This window comes from Mesocricetus auratus, unplaced genomic scaffold (genome assembly GCF_017639785.1).
Source record: "Mesocricetus auratus isolate SY011 unplaced genomic scaffold, BCM_Maur_2.0 Super-Scaffold_100676, whole genome shotgun sequence".
NCBI classification, from domain to species: Eukaryota; Metazoa; Chordata; class Mammalia; order Rodentia; family Cricetidae; genus Mesocricetus; species Mesocricetus auratus.
The window spans coordinates 20303117-20315804 of NW_024429266.1; the positions used below are offsets into that span (position 1 = coordinate 20303117).

General features: G+C 43.6%; 1 protein-coding gene across 2 annotated transcripts in view; it reads right to left on the reverse strand.

Annotated features, from left to right (window-relative positions):
• Positions 1-1775: 1775 nt before the first annotated feature.
• The window catches only part of Copa (COPI coat complex subunit alpha), a 49284-nt gene continuing 38371 nt past the window's right edge, over positions 1776-12688 (reverse strand). For both annotated transcript variants that reach the window (XM_040738160.1, XM_040738159.1), the window contains exons 22-33: positions 9879-9967; positions 9342-9465; positions 7766-7855; positions 7480-7589; positions 6367-6444; positions 6141-6209; positions 5097-5233; positions 4658-4844; positions 4461-4571; positions 4058-4219; positions 2635-2829; positions 1776-2381 (exon numbers count right to left, since the gene is read on the reverse strand). In XM_040738160.1, the coding sequence (XP_040594094.1) occupies positions 2322-2381; positions 2635-2829; positions 4058-4219; positions 4461-4571; positions 4658-4844; positions 5097-5233; positions 6141-6209; positions 6367-6444; positions 7480-7589; positions 7766-7855; positions 9342-9465; positions 9879-9967 (1412 nt within the window). In that variant the 3' untranslated portion in view covers positions 1776-2321. The remainder of the gene's footprint in view (positions 2382-2634; positions 2830-4057; positions 4220-4460; positions 4572-4657; positions 4845-5096; positions 5234-6140; positions 6210-6366; positions 6445-7479; positions 7590-7765; positions 7856-9341; positions 9466-9878; positions 9968-12688) is intronic.

The window sequence follows — 12688 nt, forward strand, 5'->3', positions numbered from 1 at the left end:
ATTTGATGGTATGTAGGTTTGTGTACCAAGTGCATGCAGTTCCTGTGGCTATCAGATGGATGAGTTGGAACGCCTGGAACTGAAGTTATGGATGGTTGGAATTGAACCTGGGTACTCTGCTGAACCATCTCTCCAGTCTCTAGTCTTCTTCTTCTTCTTTTTTTTTTTTTTTTTTTTTTTGGTTTTTCAAGACAGGGTTTCTCTGTGGCTTTGGAGGCTGTCCTGGAACTAGCTCTTGTAGACCAGGCTGGCCTCGAACTCACAGAGATCCACCTGCCTCTGCCTCCCGAGTGCTGGGATTAAAGGTGTGCGCCACCAACGCCCGGCTCCAGTCTCTAGTCTTCAACTTTTTTTTTTTTTTTTTTTTTTTTTTGGAGACAGGATTTCACTGTGTAGCCCTTGGCTGATCTGGAACTCACTATGTAGACTGGACCAAGTTGGTCTTGAATTCACAGATTTGCCTCTGCCTCCCAACTGCTGGGATTAAAGACCTGAGCTGGTCTTAAACCTACAATCTTGTTTCAACCTTCTAAGTGCTATAGAACAGATGGAGCCACCAGACTGGGTCTGAATGTTTATATTTTTAAAATAAGCAGTAATATATCACTTATCCATTACACAGTGTAGAAATACCCTACTGACAATTGTGATAGTTCTATGAATTTGACAAAAATCTAGAATCACCTGGTAGAAGGACCTCAGAGAATGTTTAGAATTATGTGCCCACTGTGGGCAGCAGCATTTGCTGGGCCTGAGGTCCTGAATTTAAAGAGAAAGCTGTCTGCCTCTGCCTCAAGAGTGCTGATACTGAAAAGAGTTAGCCTTCTTGCCAGGCAGTGGTGATGCGAGCTTTTGATCCCAGCACTGGGGAGGCAGAGGCAGGAGGATCTCTGTGAGTTCCAGGACAGCCAAAGCTGCTACACAGAGAAACCCTGTCTCGAAAAACAAAACAAAACAAACAAACAAAACAAAAAACCCTCCTTTTCCTCTCAAGTTCTTTTAGTTCAGGGCCAGCCAAGTTCCAGACCAGCCAAGTAAGTTCCTGTCTCAAACTGGAGGAATACTTGGCTGCATTGCTCTCTGCTCTTGACTGTGGATAGAATGTGACTAGCTGCTTCAAATCCCTGCCACCTTCACTTCCTGCAGGGATGGACTGACTGTAAGCTGGAAATGGGAGTCAAACACTTCTCCCCCTAAGGTTGCTTTTGCCAGGGTATTTTATCACAGCAAAAGAAGCTAAGACAACTATGTGCTTATTGTAAATATATAGTTTATTATATGCTATCTTTGTGAATATGTCAAATCATGGGACAGTGATGGACACAGAGAAGTGCTCAGCAAATATTGGCTGTAATTAGCAATAGAGAGAAAGCTGCAGTAAAAAATGCAATAGAGAACTCTTTTTATTTTTATTTTACTGGTGTTTTGTCTGTGTGAGACTGTCAAGTCCCCTGAACTGGAGTTACAGACAGCTGTGAGCTGCCATGTAGGCTGAGTATTGAACCTGGGTCCTCTGGAAGAACAACCAGTGCTCTTAACCACTGAGCCATCTCTCCAGCCCCAAGAGAACTTTTCTTACCATTCTCCAACAATGTAGATCTATGCCTCTTAAGAAAACCATGTCATTTTCTCCTTGCAGTGTATAATAATTAAAAATGCATATAATGATAATAATAATTAAAAGTTGATTCTGAACAAAGACTCTGTTCTGGTGAGAGAGCTGCATAGATGTGAACAGGGACGCAAAAGTAAGTGTCCAAGAAGCAGATGGCAAGCCAGGGACAAAGTATTTACTTTATTTAGTAAGAGCAGCAAAACAAATCAGTGAAAAATGGTACACATTTTGAAAAAAAAAAAAGACTTCTCAGTCTGCAAGTGTCTGGGCCTACAGAGGGAAGGAACTTACTGGCGATGTTAAATGCCCAAGGAAAACACAAGATGGTCAAGAATTTTGTGGCATTTATTAAATTCCATTGTTTTCTAGTGGAGTGGAAACAACGGTGGTGGGTAAGAGAGGAATAAAAACTGAAAGAATTCCCTAAACAAATGTCTAGCACAAAGTTTTCATTTGTTCCTTGGAAGACCCAAGCTGAAAGCAAAGCCATCTATGATCACAACCACAGTCACCTTCAGGAGAGAGGTCTGCAGGGGCAAGAAAGGCAAGTTGGGAAATTTCCCTTTGCCATAGAAGAGAAAGGCCATGAAGGGTTAGGGAGAGCCAGATGTCAACAAGCGGAAGTGTGAATGTTAGGGGAGAGCCGGGTTGGAGCTAGAGACTCTGAAGGAATAAAATGTGATCGATCCATGCACACGAAGGAGACTTAGCGAAACTGAAGAGGACTGATCCTCAGACCAATCACATCTTTGCCAATCTCTGTCACCTGTGGGAGTGGGAAACAGATCAAGTTAGAGACTAATAAGGCAGAAACCCCAGAAAGCTCATTCCCTACATGGCCCAACAAGCTGTCAGACCGTACTGAGAAGTGCACCCAGGGCAGAAGCTCAGGCTCTCCCCAGGGTCACTGCCTCAAGGAGCTGGGGCAGACACAGGGAGGGAAAACAACCAGCATGCCCCTCCCCCGTCTCCTACCCCTCCCTCAATGTCCTAGAGACATTCTTGAGGACAGAACTTACTGTCGTGACTCGGCAGATCTGCCCCTTGAACTCAGGGGAATAGCAGGCCCCACTGAGTGGACACTTCTCCACTGGTTTTCCACGGTAGATGGGCCGGTAAGATGCAGCACAAATGTCAAAGGGGTTGTGCATGTCATAGTTGAGCTGGCAGGCATCTGTAGGGTTCTTCTCACAGGCAGACAGGATTTTTCTAGTCTAGAAGGGGGAAGGAACATTTTGTTTAGGACAGAAAGCAGCACAAATACTCTCTGATACAAGATGCAACTATATACTGGGCATGATGGTCTAACTCTACAATCACTTAGGAGCAGAAGGACCTCAAGTTCCAGGCCAGCCTGAGTTACATACTGAGACCCAGTCTCAAACAACAGAACACAACAACAAAACCAACTATACAGGAATATAGGTGCCATCCTATGGATAAGATGGATGTGAAAATTAACAACTGCTGTTGCTGCTGGGTGTGGTGGTGCATCCCAGCACTCAGGAGGAGGCAGAGACAGGAGATTCAGGACTTTGAGGGCCAGTTTGGGATACACAGTGACATTTTTCTCTTTCTCCAACATGGCTCCATTGCTCTAAATCCACAGTTCCAACAAAGTCTAGGGATTAGATTATTAGGATTTGGCCTCAGAAAAGAGTTAAAACAGATTTCTATTGCCCAAGAAGAATGTTTTTAGATGGCATAGATAATGGATTATATATGAGAAGTACAAGAGGTCAAGATGTGTCACCTGCAGCTTAAGAGCAGATGCATATCTGCAGGTGCACTGGCGCTTAAGAGCAGATGCATATCTGCAGGTGCATCTGCAGGTGCACTGGAGCTTAAGAGCAGATGCATATCTACAGGTGCACAGGCGCTTAAGAGCAGATGCATATCTGCAGGTGCACTGGAGTTATTCTAGACTGCAAAGCCAAGAAGCAGTAAGATGCAGCACAAATGTCAAATTAAAAATTAAATCAAGCCTGGTGTGGTAGTTCATATTTTTAATCTCAGCACTTGGAAGGCAGTGACAGAGGTAGGCAGATCCTCTGTGAATTGGAGGCCAGCTTGGTCTACATAGTGAATTCTAGGACACTCAGGTCTACATAGAAAAAAAAAATAGAGTCAAACTTGGGCAAGCTATTTTACTTCTGTATTGCTTTCTCATGATAAGAACACAGTTAATTATAGGGTCTACTCCATTTAAACATCTGTATAGAGTGTTTTGCATGTCACCCAATGCCATGTTTGAATAAATTATTACTTTGGTTTCAAGGGGAAAAAAGAAGCTCTAAAGTCAGTAAGTAGGCAGAATGTGGCATTCTATTGGCTTTTTTGGGGTTGAATACTGTTATTGTTTTGTTTCAGAGACAAGGATCTTGGGGCTTCTGTTCCTTTCATCTGCTCCCCCTAAAGTCACTAATGGAATTCCCCCCGTACCTGTTGGGCGACTTCAGGCTTTGGCCCAAGTTCTAGCAAGCGCCGGGCAAAGGTGGCAGCTGTTTTGAAATTCTTGAGCTTGAAGAAAAGGTTGAGGGCTGTCCGGAGCACCAGGATCATATGCACAGGCTGCAGGTTTGAGTGTGTGAAATAGGCTGCCATCTAGTGGACAGAAAGGAACACAAAGCAGGCTGAAGTTCACCTACTGTTTATAAACAGGTACTCAATTATAAAAAACAAAACAATACAAAGCGAACATGATTGGCTGTAAGACGGAGATTAGTTCTACCTCTTAAAATAGGAGAACTGCTGATGTGAGGAAAAAGAGTGGGAAAATGGAGATGAGCTCCAGTAGATGGTTATGGGGACGGTGTCTTTGCCGTGCTGGCCCTGCACATCTTACCTCACAGATGCGCTTCTGCTGGTCTAGGCTCTCCTTAGGCAGCCTCTTCCTTTCTATCTCCATGCACAAACCCACAATGTATTCACGGCAGATGGTGATGAGCTGCTGGGCCTGGAGAGGTTGCAGAAGACAGTCATGACACAGACAGGACCATGAGGTGCCCTGGACGATCGGGCAAGTAGCTAGACTCCTCCTACCTCTGCAATCTCCTGTTTATTGTCCACAACAAGAAGAGGTACACTGAGCAAAATGGAACGGAATTTTTCCACAGCTTCCTCAAACTTGCCAACTGTGGTGAGCTGGTAGCACAGCTGCAATCGTTGGATCAGGTCATTCAGCTTGAGGCCCACAGCTGGCACACCATTCTTTAGCCCTGCATCCTTCCTGGAAATGGAAAATTATGAAGAAAATAGGATAGTCAAGTCATGCTCTGTTCCTAGCAAACACGATCACCAACACCCTACTGTGAAAGCAGTTGGGAACAGGATGGCAGATGGTATAAACCAAACTCCAAAGTAACAAGCCACAGATTTTTTTCTGGAAACCTGAGGTTCAGGGCAATTCCATGTCACTGTGGTTACCATCTGAAGTGTCTACTTCAACCTGGAACAGGCAGCAAGGAGCAAGGGGACTTACCAGTTGCGATTAGGGTAGCTATACATGGATGGCAAGCAGGGCAATGCTTGATAGGCGGTGCGGCCTCGAGCATACGTCTGGAGGAACAGTTGCTTATAGGGGCCAAACTGGGTTACTCCCACCTGGTCATGAAGAAGCTAAACAAAAGAGAACAAAAAAGAAACATAAGGATTTGTTTTCTTTCTTTTTTGGCTTTTCAGGGTAAGGTTTCTCTGTGTTGCCCTGGCTGCCCTGGAACTCACCTTGCACACCAGGCTGGCCTCAATTCAGAGATTCACCTACTTCTGCCTCTAGAATGCTGGAGGATTTCTTTTCTTTCTTTCTTTCTTTTTTTTTTTTTTTCAAGATTTATTTATTTATTTTGCATGCAGTGTTGTGCTGCCTGCATGCCAGAAGAGGGCACCAGATCTCATTACATATGTTTCTGAGCCACCATGCGGTTGCTGGGAATTGAACTCAGGACCTTTTAAAGAGCAGCCAGTGAGTGCTCTTAACCACTTAGGCATCTCTCCAGCTCTGAGGATTTATTTTCTACCAATTAAAAATTACGTCAAACTTGGGCAAGGTATTTTACATCTCTGTATTGCTTTCTCATTACCAATATACAGATAATTATAGGATCTACTTCATTTAAACATCTATATAGAGTATTTTAAGATAACGCACAGCAACAATAAATAAACACTGATGGTTGTTACAGTTGTTAATGTCATCATAACATTTACAGTGTGTGAAATACACATCTGTGCAGGAACAGGTGCTGATTGTACTAACATAAGCCAGAAAGCAGGCTACAAGCAGTGGAAACGGCTGAAGATGCATCTTAAACACTCACTGGCAAACGCAAGCACAGACCAAATGGAGAGCGATAAGAGGCCTTTGTAAAGCAAGTTCCTTTAGCAAGACCAACAATTTCCATGAAATATACAGCTGGGCCCTTGTGGGTCAGACCATTCTCACATGGCTGAAAAGATGAGTCAACCATTCTCCCTGGGACTCTGATTAGACACTCAAGAGGAAGGGCCAAGGTTTGTAAAGACTTACCCGCATGGCTGTTTCAAAAGACCCTGCCAGGATGTGATCAACTGGAAGCTGAGAGTTATTGCACCAGATCTAGTAAGAAACAGAAAACCTAAGTCAAATGAAACATTTCCTTTTTCTTTCCCTCCGTATCTGTTAAAAGTAGTCAACATTTTTTTTTTCCCCACAGAAATCAAGTATTAACCGGCCCAGAGCTCTCATCCCTGTGTATTCGTGTTTCCCTGCTTACTTGAGTTGGGCTTGTTCCCTTGGTTGGGGGCACGAAGAACCCATCTTCAGCACCACCGGCAACCCCAGTAGGTACATCCTAGGAGAAGAAAAATTAAGGCTTTGTTTGTTTAAACAGTCTGACAAAGCTTCAAACTCCCCATGTAGCAAGGACTGAATCCTCCCTCCTCTACCCCTGTGCCAGATTTATGTATTGTGGGGATCAAAGGAAAGGCTTTGTGCATGCCAGGCAAGTACCCTATCAACTCAGCTATGTTTGCAGGCCCCGCATCCCAACATTTAAAACAGTTATCCAGGTACTGTGCTCTGATGATTTCAGGACACAACACCTAGATGCCCACCTCTGTTCAAGGAAAGAAGTGATGGTTATGGGAGCCACCACACCAGGGACAAAAAGACACAACATTTTAAATGCTTACCTCTGCATAGAATAGGGAGCCACATCACCAAAACAAAAATGATATAACAGCTTCCATTCAGATTGTAAACACTTCCCCCCTTTCATGTGGAAGATAAGCATTGGATTAGAGGGAGGCTATGTATGCATCCCCTTCTCTAATGCTACATAAGAATGGAAACAAGGCCACCGTCTGCTCTCCTCTTCCAAAACCTATCAGATTAGGAGGTGCTGTGTGTGTGTGTGTGTGTGAGAGAGAGAGAGAGAGAGAGAGAGAGAGAGAGAGAGAGAGAGAGAGAGAGAGAGAGAGAGAGAGAGAGAGAGAGAGAGAGAGAGAGAGAGAGAGAGAGAGAGAGAGAGAGAGAGAGAGAGAGAGAGAGAGAGAGAGAGAGAGAGAGAGAGAGAGAGAGAGAGAGAGAGAGGGAGAGAGGGAGAGAGAGAGAGAGAGGGAGAGAGAGAGAGAGAGAGAGAGAGAGAGAGAGAGAGAGAGAGAGAGAGAGAGAGAGAGAGAGAGAGAGAGAGAGAGGGAGGGAGAGAGAGAGAGAGAGAGAGAGAGAGAGAGAGAGAGAGAGAGAGAGAGAGGGAGAGAGAGAGAGAGAGAGGGGAGAGAGAGAGAGAGAGAGGGAGAGAGGGAGAGAGGGAGGGAGGGAGAGAGGGAGGGAGGGAGAGTACACACCACCAGTTTTACAGGGTGAAAAGGGGAGGAGCTTCACTTACCAGCTCAGGTGGGAGCTCCAGATCTTCTTCTACATCCCAGCCACCTCCTTCTTCTTGTCCCTTGCCAAGAGCATCCTCTCCCAAACCTTCTGGAGCCTCCACAAACCCATCTGTAAGGAAAGTCCAGGATCAAAAGAGATTTGGGTGGTAGCATACTCAGAAAAAAAGCAAAATATTAGGAGCCAATCTTATTGGCTCCATGAGTTAGAAGCTTATAGACTGCTCCACAGTAGCGTCCATCTATAGAGCCTATCATCTCAGAAGAGTCCTAAAATAGCATTCTTACCTTCATCTAGCTGCAATTCCGCATCTTCTCCCCAGCCTTCTGTACCAACAGTGTCAATGTCAATGTCAGCAGCCAATGCTCCTCCCTTCCCTACCAAAGGAAGGACAAAAGGGAGATGGTTAGAGACTAGCAAGTCCGATCTCTACAGGCAAGGGGCATGCTTCCAAAGGCATCTGCTCAGGGCTGTATCCTCAGGAATGAATATGTGCCGTCCACTTAGGAAGTGCTAACTCTGAATGTCAGTAAACATGTTTTATGGTGTTAAGTCTCAAAACAACAAAAATACCCCCAATAAAACCCAACAATAATTGCCAAGATTCTGTCCCACTCTGGTCTATCCATGTAGTGTCTGCAATTCTAGTGCTGGGAATCCAAACTCAGGCCCTCATGTTTGCATGGCAGGTACTTTACTGACTGAACCATCTCTGAAGTCCCCACCCATATATTATGAGTTATTGATTTTGTTGTACATATGTTATGCTAACTTGCAACAGGTTCCACAAAGAGAGGAAATAGAAGCCATAATCAGAAGTTGTGTTTTGGGGGAGTGGTGGTGATAGCTACAGTTGAACGGTAGAGAGCTTGTCTAGTATGCATGATGTCCTGGGTTCAAAGAACAGGGCCATACACAAAATGCCCAAAGTCTGCTTAGGATCTTTTTTTTTTTTTTTTTTTTTTTTGGTTTTTCGACACAGGGTTTCTCTGTATTGTTTTGGAGGCTGTCCTGGAACTGGATCTGTAGACCAGCCTGGCCTCAAACTCACAGAGATCCGCCTGCCTGTCTCCCGAGTGCTGGGATTAAAGACGTGCACCACCAACTCCTGGCTCTGCTTAGGATCATACATAAAGGTGACGTAGTGGAAATGTCCAAGCAAACAGGAGGATGGCAGTAAGGAGTTGTTGGAGTGGTTGTCCACAGATACAAACACAGCACATGATGAACAGGAAAACAGTGAGTGGAGATCACCTTATATACGGCGAACTAGAGAAACACACCAAAGTGTTTACAGATGTCAGGGACAGCACAGGCACCCTCCTACTTAATTTCTAAATTCCTTTGTTTTGGGGGGTGGAGTGGGGGGACTACAGAGTTGAGAAAGGGTTTCATGTGACCCAACCTGATCTTATACTAGTTACATAATCTATGAGGCTGGCTTTGAACGTTTGTTCCTCCTGCTTCAATTTCTGAATGGCTGAGGTTACAGGTATGTGGCACACCTGGCTCAAATTCTCTCTAGTGATCTCAAAAAGCCTTTCCTCAGTGTGTGAGACTACATCCTAGCCCTGGCTAGCATTTCAGTGCTCTGTGAGATTTCACACAGAAGAAAAAAACAGATAAAACAGTTACTTACTGGTACTTTCTAAAACTGTTTTCTGTTTGTTTCTAAGACATGGTCTCATGTAGTCCCGGCTGTCCTATAACTGACTATGTAGCCAAAGGATGACCTTGAATTTTTGATTCTTTTATCTCAGCATCCCTAGCTGGTGGTGCACAACGGTAGGGATTGAACCAGAGTTTCATACACACTAGGCAAGCAATGTCCTATAGGGTGCTATAGGAGAAGTGAGCACTTACCCTTGCTGGCAATGGAACCTTCAAAGAACCCTTTGGACACAGTCAATAAGGGCCAGTTGGTATCCAGTGGCATGATAGGTGCAGGTGGCTGGAGCAGCTTGGCATTAGGATCGATGTCTGGGATCTGAGAGGTGGAATAATAAAGATATTAAACACGAACAGCTCTTAAGCTCTCAACAGCATCATACAGAAAAGGTTACACTGCTTCCTCTAGACTCTGTAATTTGCTGGGAGAGTAAAATTTATGGTTTTATTTTAATTTTTTGTAAGCTTTTTTTTTAAACAACAACCTTTTTTTTAAAAAAAGATTTATTTATTTATTACATATACAGTATTCTGTCTACATGCCAGAAGAGGGCACCAGATTGAATTGTAGATGGTTGTGAGCCACCATATGGTTGCTGGGAATTGAACTCAGGACCCCTGGAAGAGCAGTCAGTATTCTGAGCCATCTCTCCAGCTCCCAGATTTATGGTTTCAAATGGTCAAAAGATGAGAATGAGTCCTGTTATCAGAGACACATATGAAAATACTCACTGTCTCCTTCTCAGGGTCAAACGTTTCCTTCAGACTCTCAGCTTCTTCATCTAAACCATGTGTAGCAGCTGTGAGATAGGCCAGAGATTCTAAAGGAAGAGCAGGTTTTGTGGTATAAGTACATTTCCAAGAGAATGTTATTTTGGTAGACTCTTGAGGGAGGGGGTGATCCCTATCTCCTAATATCCAAATGCTTCCATAATAACCAACCATAACTGTAAGCTGAAGTTGGTAACTAGCTTCTAATGGAAACCATAACTGTAAGCTGAAGTTGGTAACTAGCTTCTAATGGAAACCATAACTGTAAGCTGAAGTTGGTAACTAGCTTCTAATGGAAACCATAACTGTAAGCTGAAGTTGGTAACTAGCTTCTAATGGAAACCATAACTGTAAGCTGAAGTTGGTAACTAGCTTCTAATGGAAAGAACATGCCAAAAGTGATGAAATGTCACACCCAAGGTTATAACAATTGTGGATTCTATTTTGGGTGTCATCTGGTTAACCTGTCCTGAGGGAAACCAGGTGCCATGTTGTAAACTTTGTGATGGAGAAAGTAACATGGAAAGATGACACTGTCTCAAAAGGAGCAAAGACCCAACTAATGGCCACACCCATACAAATGAGTGTGGAAATGCATTCTTCTTCTGTTGGGTCTTTATAAGTCTGTAGGCCTGGACAACATTTTGAATGCAGCTTTAGCAGACATACTGAACCAAACCTAAGCCAGCCATACTCTAAATGTGAGGGGATGTTTGTTTTATTAATTATTTTGTATGTTTATTGTGTACACATGTTCATGTGGGAGTCTCACAGCACACACATGGAGGCTATGCTGGGAGGTGGTCCCCCCACTTGTTTTAAAATACAACTTGGAAAGGGACAACAGACACCACAAGTGTGGTGGAACAGCCCAAGAAGCATGTAAAAACGTGGATGAAAAAGTATGGTTTTCAAACAGAAACAAAAAGAGAAGAAACTTGAGGAGCTAAAAGCAAAGGCCAAAGGGCAACTAAGAACCTGACTTATCCAGCGGGCTTCTGGACAGCCAGGACTTCATTGTGAGACCCTGTCTTTTAGAGATTTTGAGGTTTTGTAATATTTGTATAGAAATTACAGGAGGAGTATCCTTATCTGGAAATGGGAATCTCCACCCTCAAGATGGCTCAATAGATAAGGCTCTGGCAGTCTAAGTTCAATCCCAGAAGTACAAAGTACAATATGTGAAAAGAGAACCAACTCCTATAAGCTGTCCTTTAACACATGCACGCGCGCGCACACACACACACAAAATTAGTAAATGTAATAAAAATTTTGAGAAAATATAAGATCTAAATTTAGAAATTTCTTTTTGGGGGGCTGGAGAGATGGTTCAGCGGTTAAGAGCACTGGCTGCTCTTCTAAAGGATCTGTGTTCAGCACCCACATGGTAGCTCACAACTGTCTGTAAACTCCAGGTTCAGGCGGTCCTACACCTTCTCACTTACATACATGCAGGCAAAACACAAAAGCATATGAAATTAAAAAAAAAAAGAAATTTCTTTTTTGTTTGATTTTTCAAGACAGGGTTTCTCCGTGTAACTGCTCTAGCGGCCCTGGAACTCACTTTGAAGACTAGGCTGGCCTGGAACTCACAGAGATCTGCATGCCTCTTCTTCCTGAGAACTGGAATTAAAGGTATGCACCCCCCACTGCCCAGCTAAATTCAGAAATTTTCAAGCATTGTATTGACATTAAAGAAGTTGGATTTTAGCTAGTGAGTTCCAGACCAGCCAAGGTTATATATTCTTTGGATTTTGGAGCATTTCAAAATTTGGATTTCATTTAGGAGTATTTATCTTTATACGAAATTTTAAGGTAATTTTTTTTGGGGGGGGGGACGGGCTAGGTATGTGCTGCCACAGCACATCTCTTTCTAATTTTTGTTTTTTTTTAAGAAAACATTTTTTATTTTATTTATTTATTATGAATATAATACCCTGCCTCAATGTACACATCAGAAGAGGGCACCAGATCTCATTACAAATGGTTGTGAGCCACCATGTGGTTGCTGGGTATTGAACTCATGACCTCTAGAAGAGCAGTCAGTGCTCTTAACCTCTGAGCCATCTCTCCAGCCCTGTTTGTTGGTTTTTTGAGACGGGGTTTCTCTGTAGCTTTGGAGCCTTTCCTAGAACTCACTTTGCAGACCAGGCTTGGTCTTTAACTCACAGAAATCCACCTGCCTCTGCCTCCCGAGTGCTGGGATTAAAGGAGTGCGCCACCACACACGGTGATAATTTCCTACAAAGCTAATTAGTTCATTGCTTTTCATCAATGCAAATAACAACCTTGAACTTATCCCTGATTTCCCTCTAACACAGCCTATATCTACATCTACTAGTTAAATTATAACAGTTATTATATATATGCATACACATATATATTTTTGTTTTGTTTTTCAAGACAGGGTTTCTCTGTGTAGCTTTGGAACCTATTCTGGCACTTGCTCTGTAGACCAGGCTGGCCTCGAACTCAGAGATCTGCCTGCCTTTGCCTCCTGAGTGCTGCTGGGATTAAAGGTGTGTGCCACCAATGCCTGGCTGAGTTATTATAAAGGTGTGTGATTTGCCTGCATGTATGTATGTACATCATGAGTATGTTTGGTACCCACAGAAGTCAGAAGGCATTGGATCCCCTGGAACTGAAAGTAAGTAGAGTTGTGAGCCTCCACACAGGGAACTGAACTCCTCTGCAAGAGCAACAAATGCTCTTAACAGCTGAGCCACCTCTCTAGGCCCTTGTTTTTTGAGTCTCACTCTTAGCCCAGGATG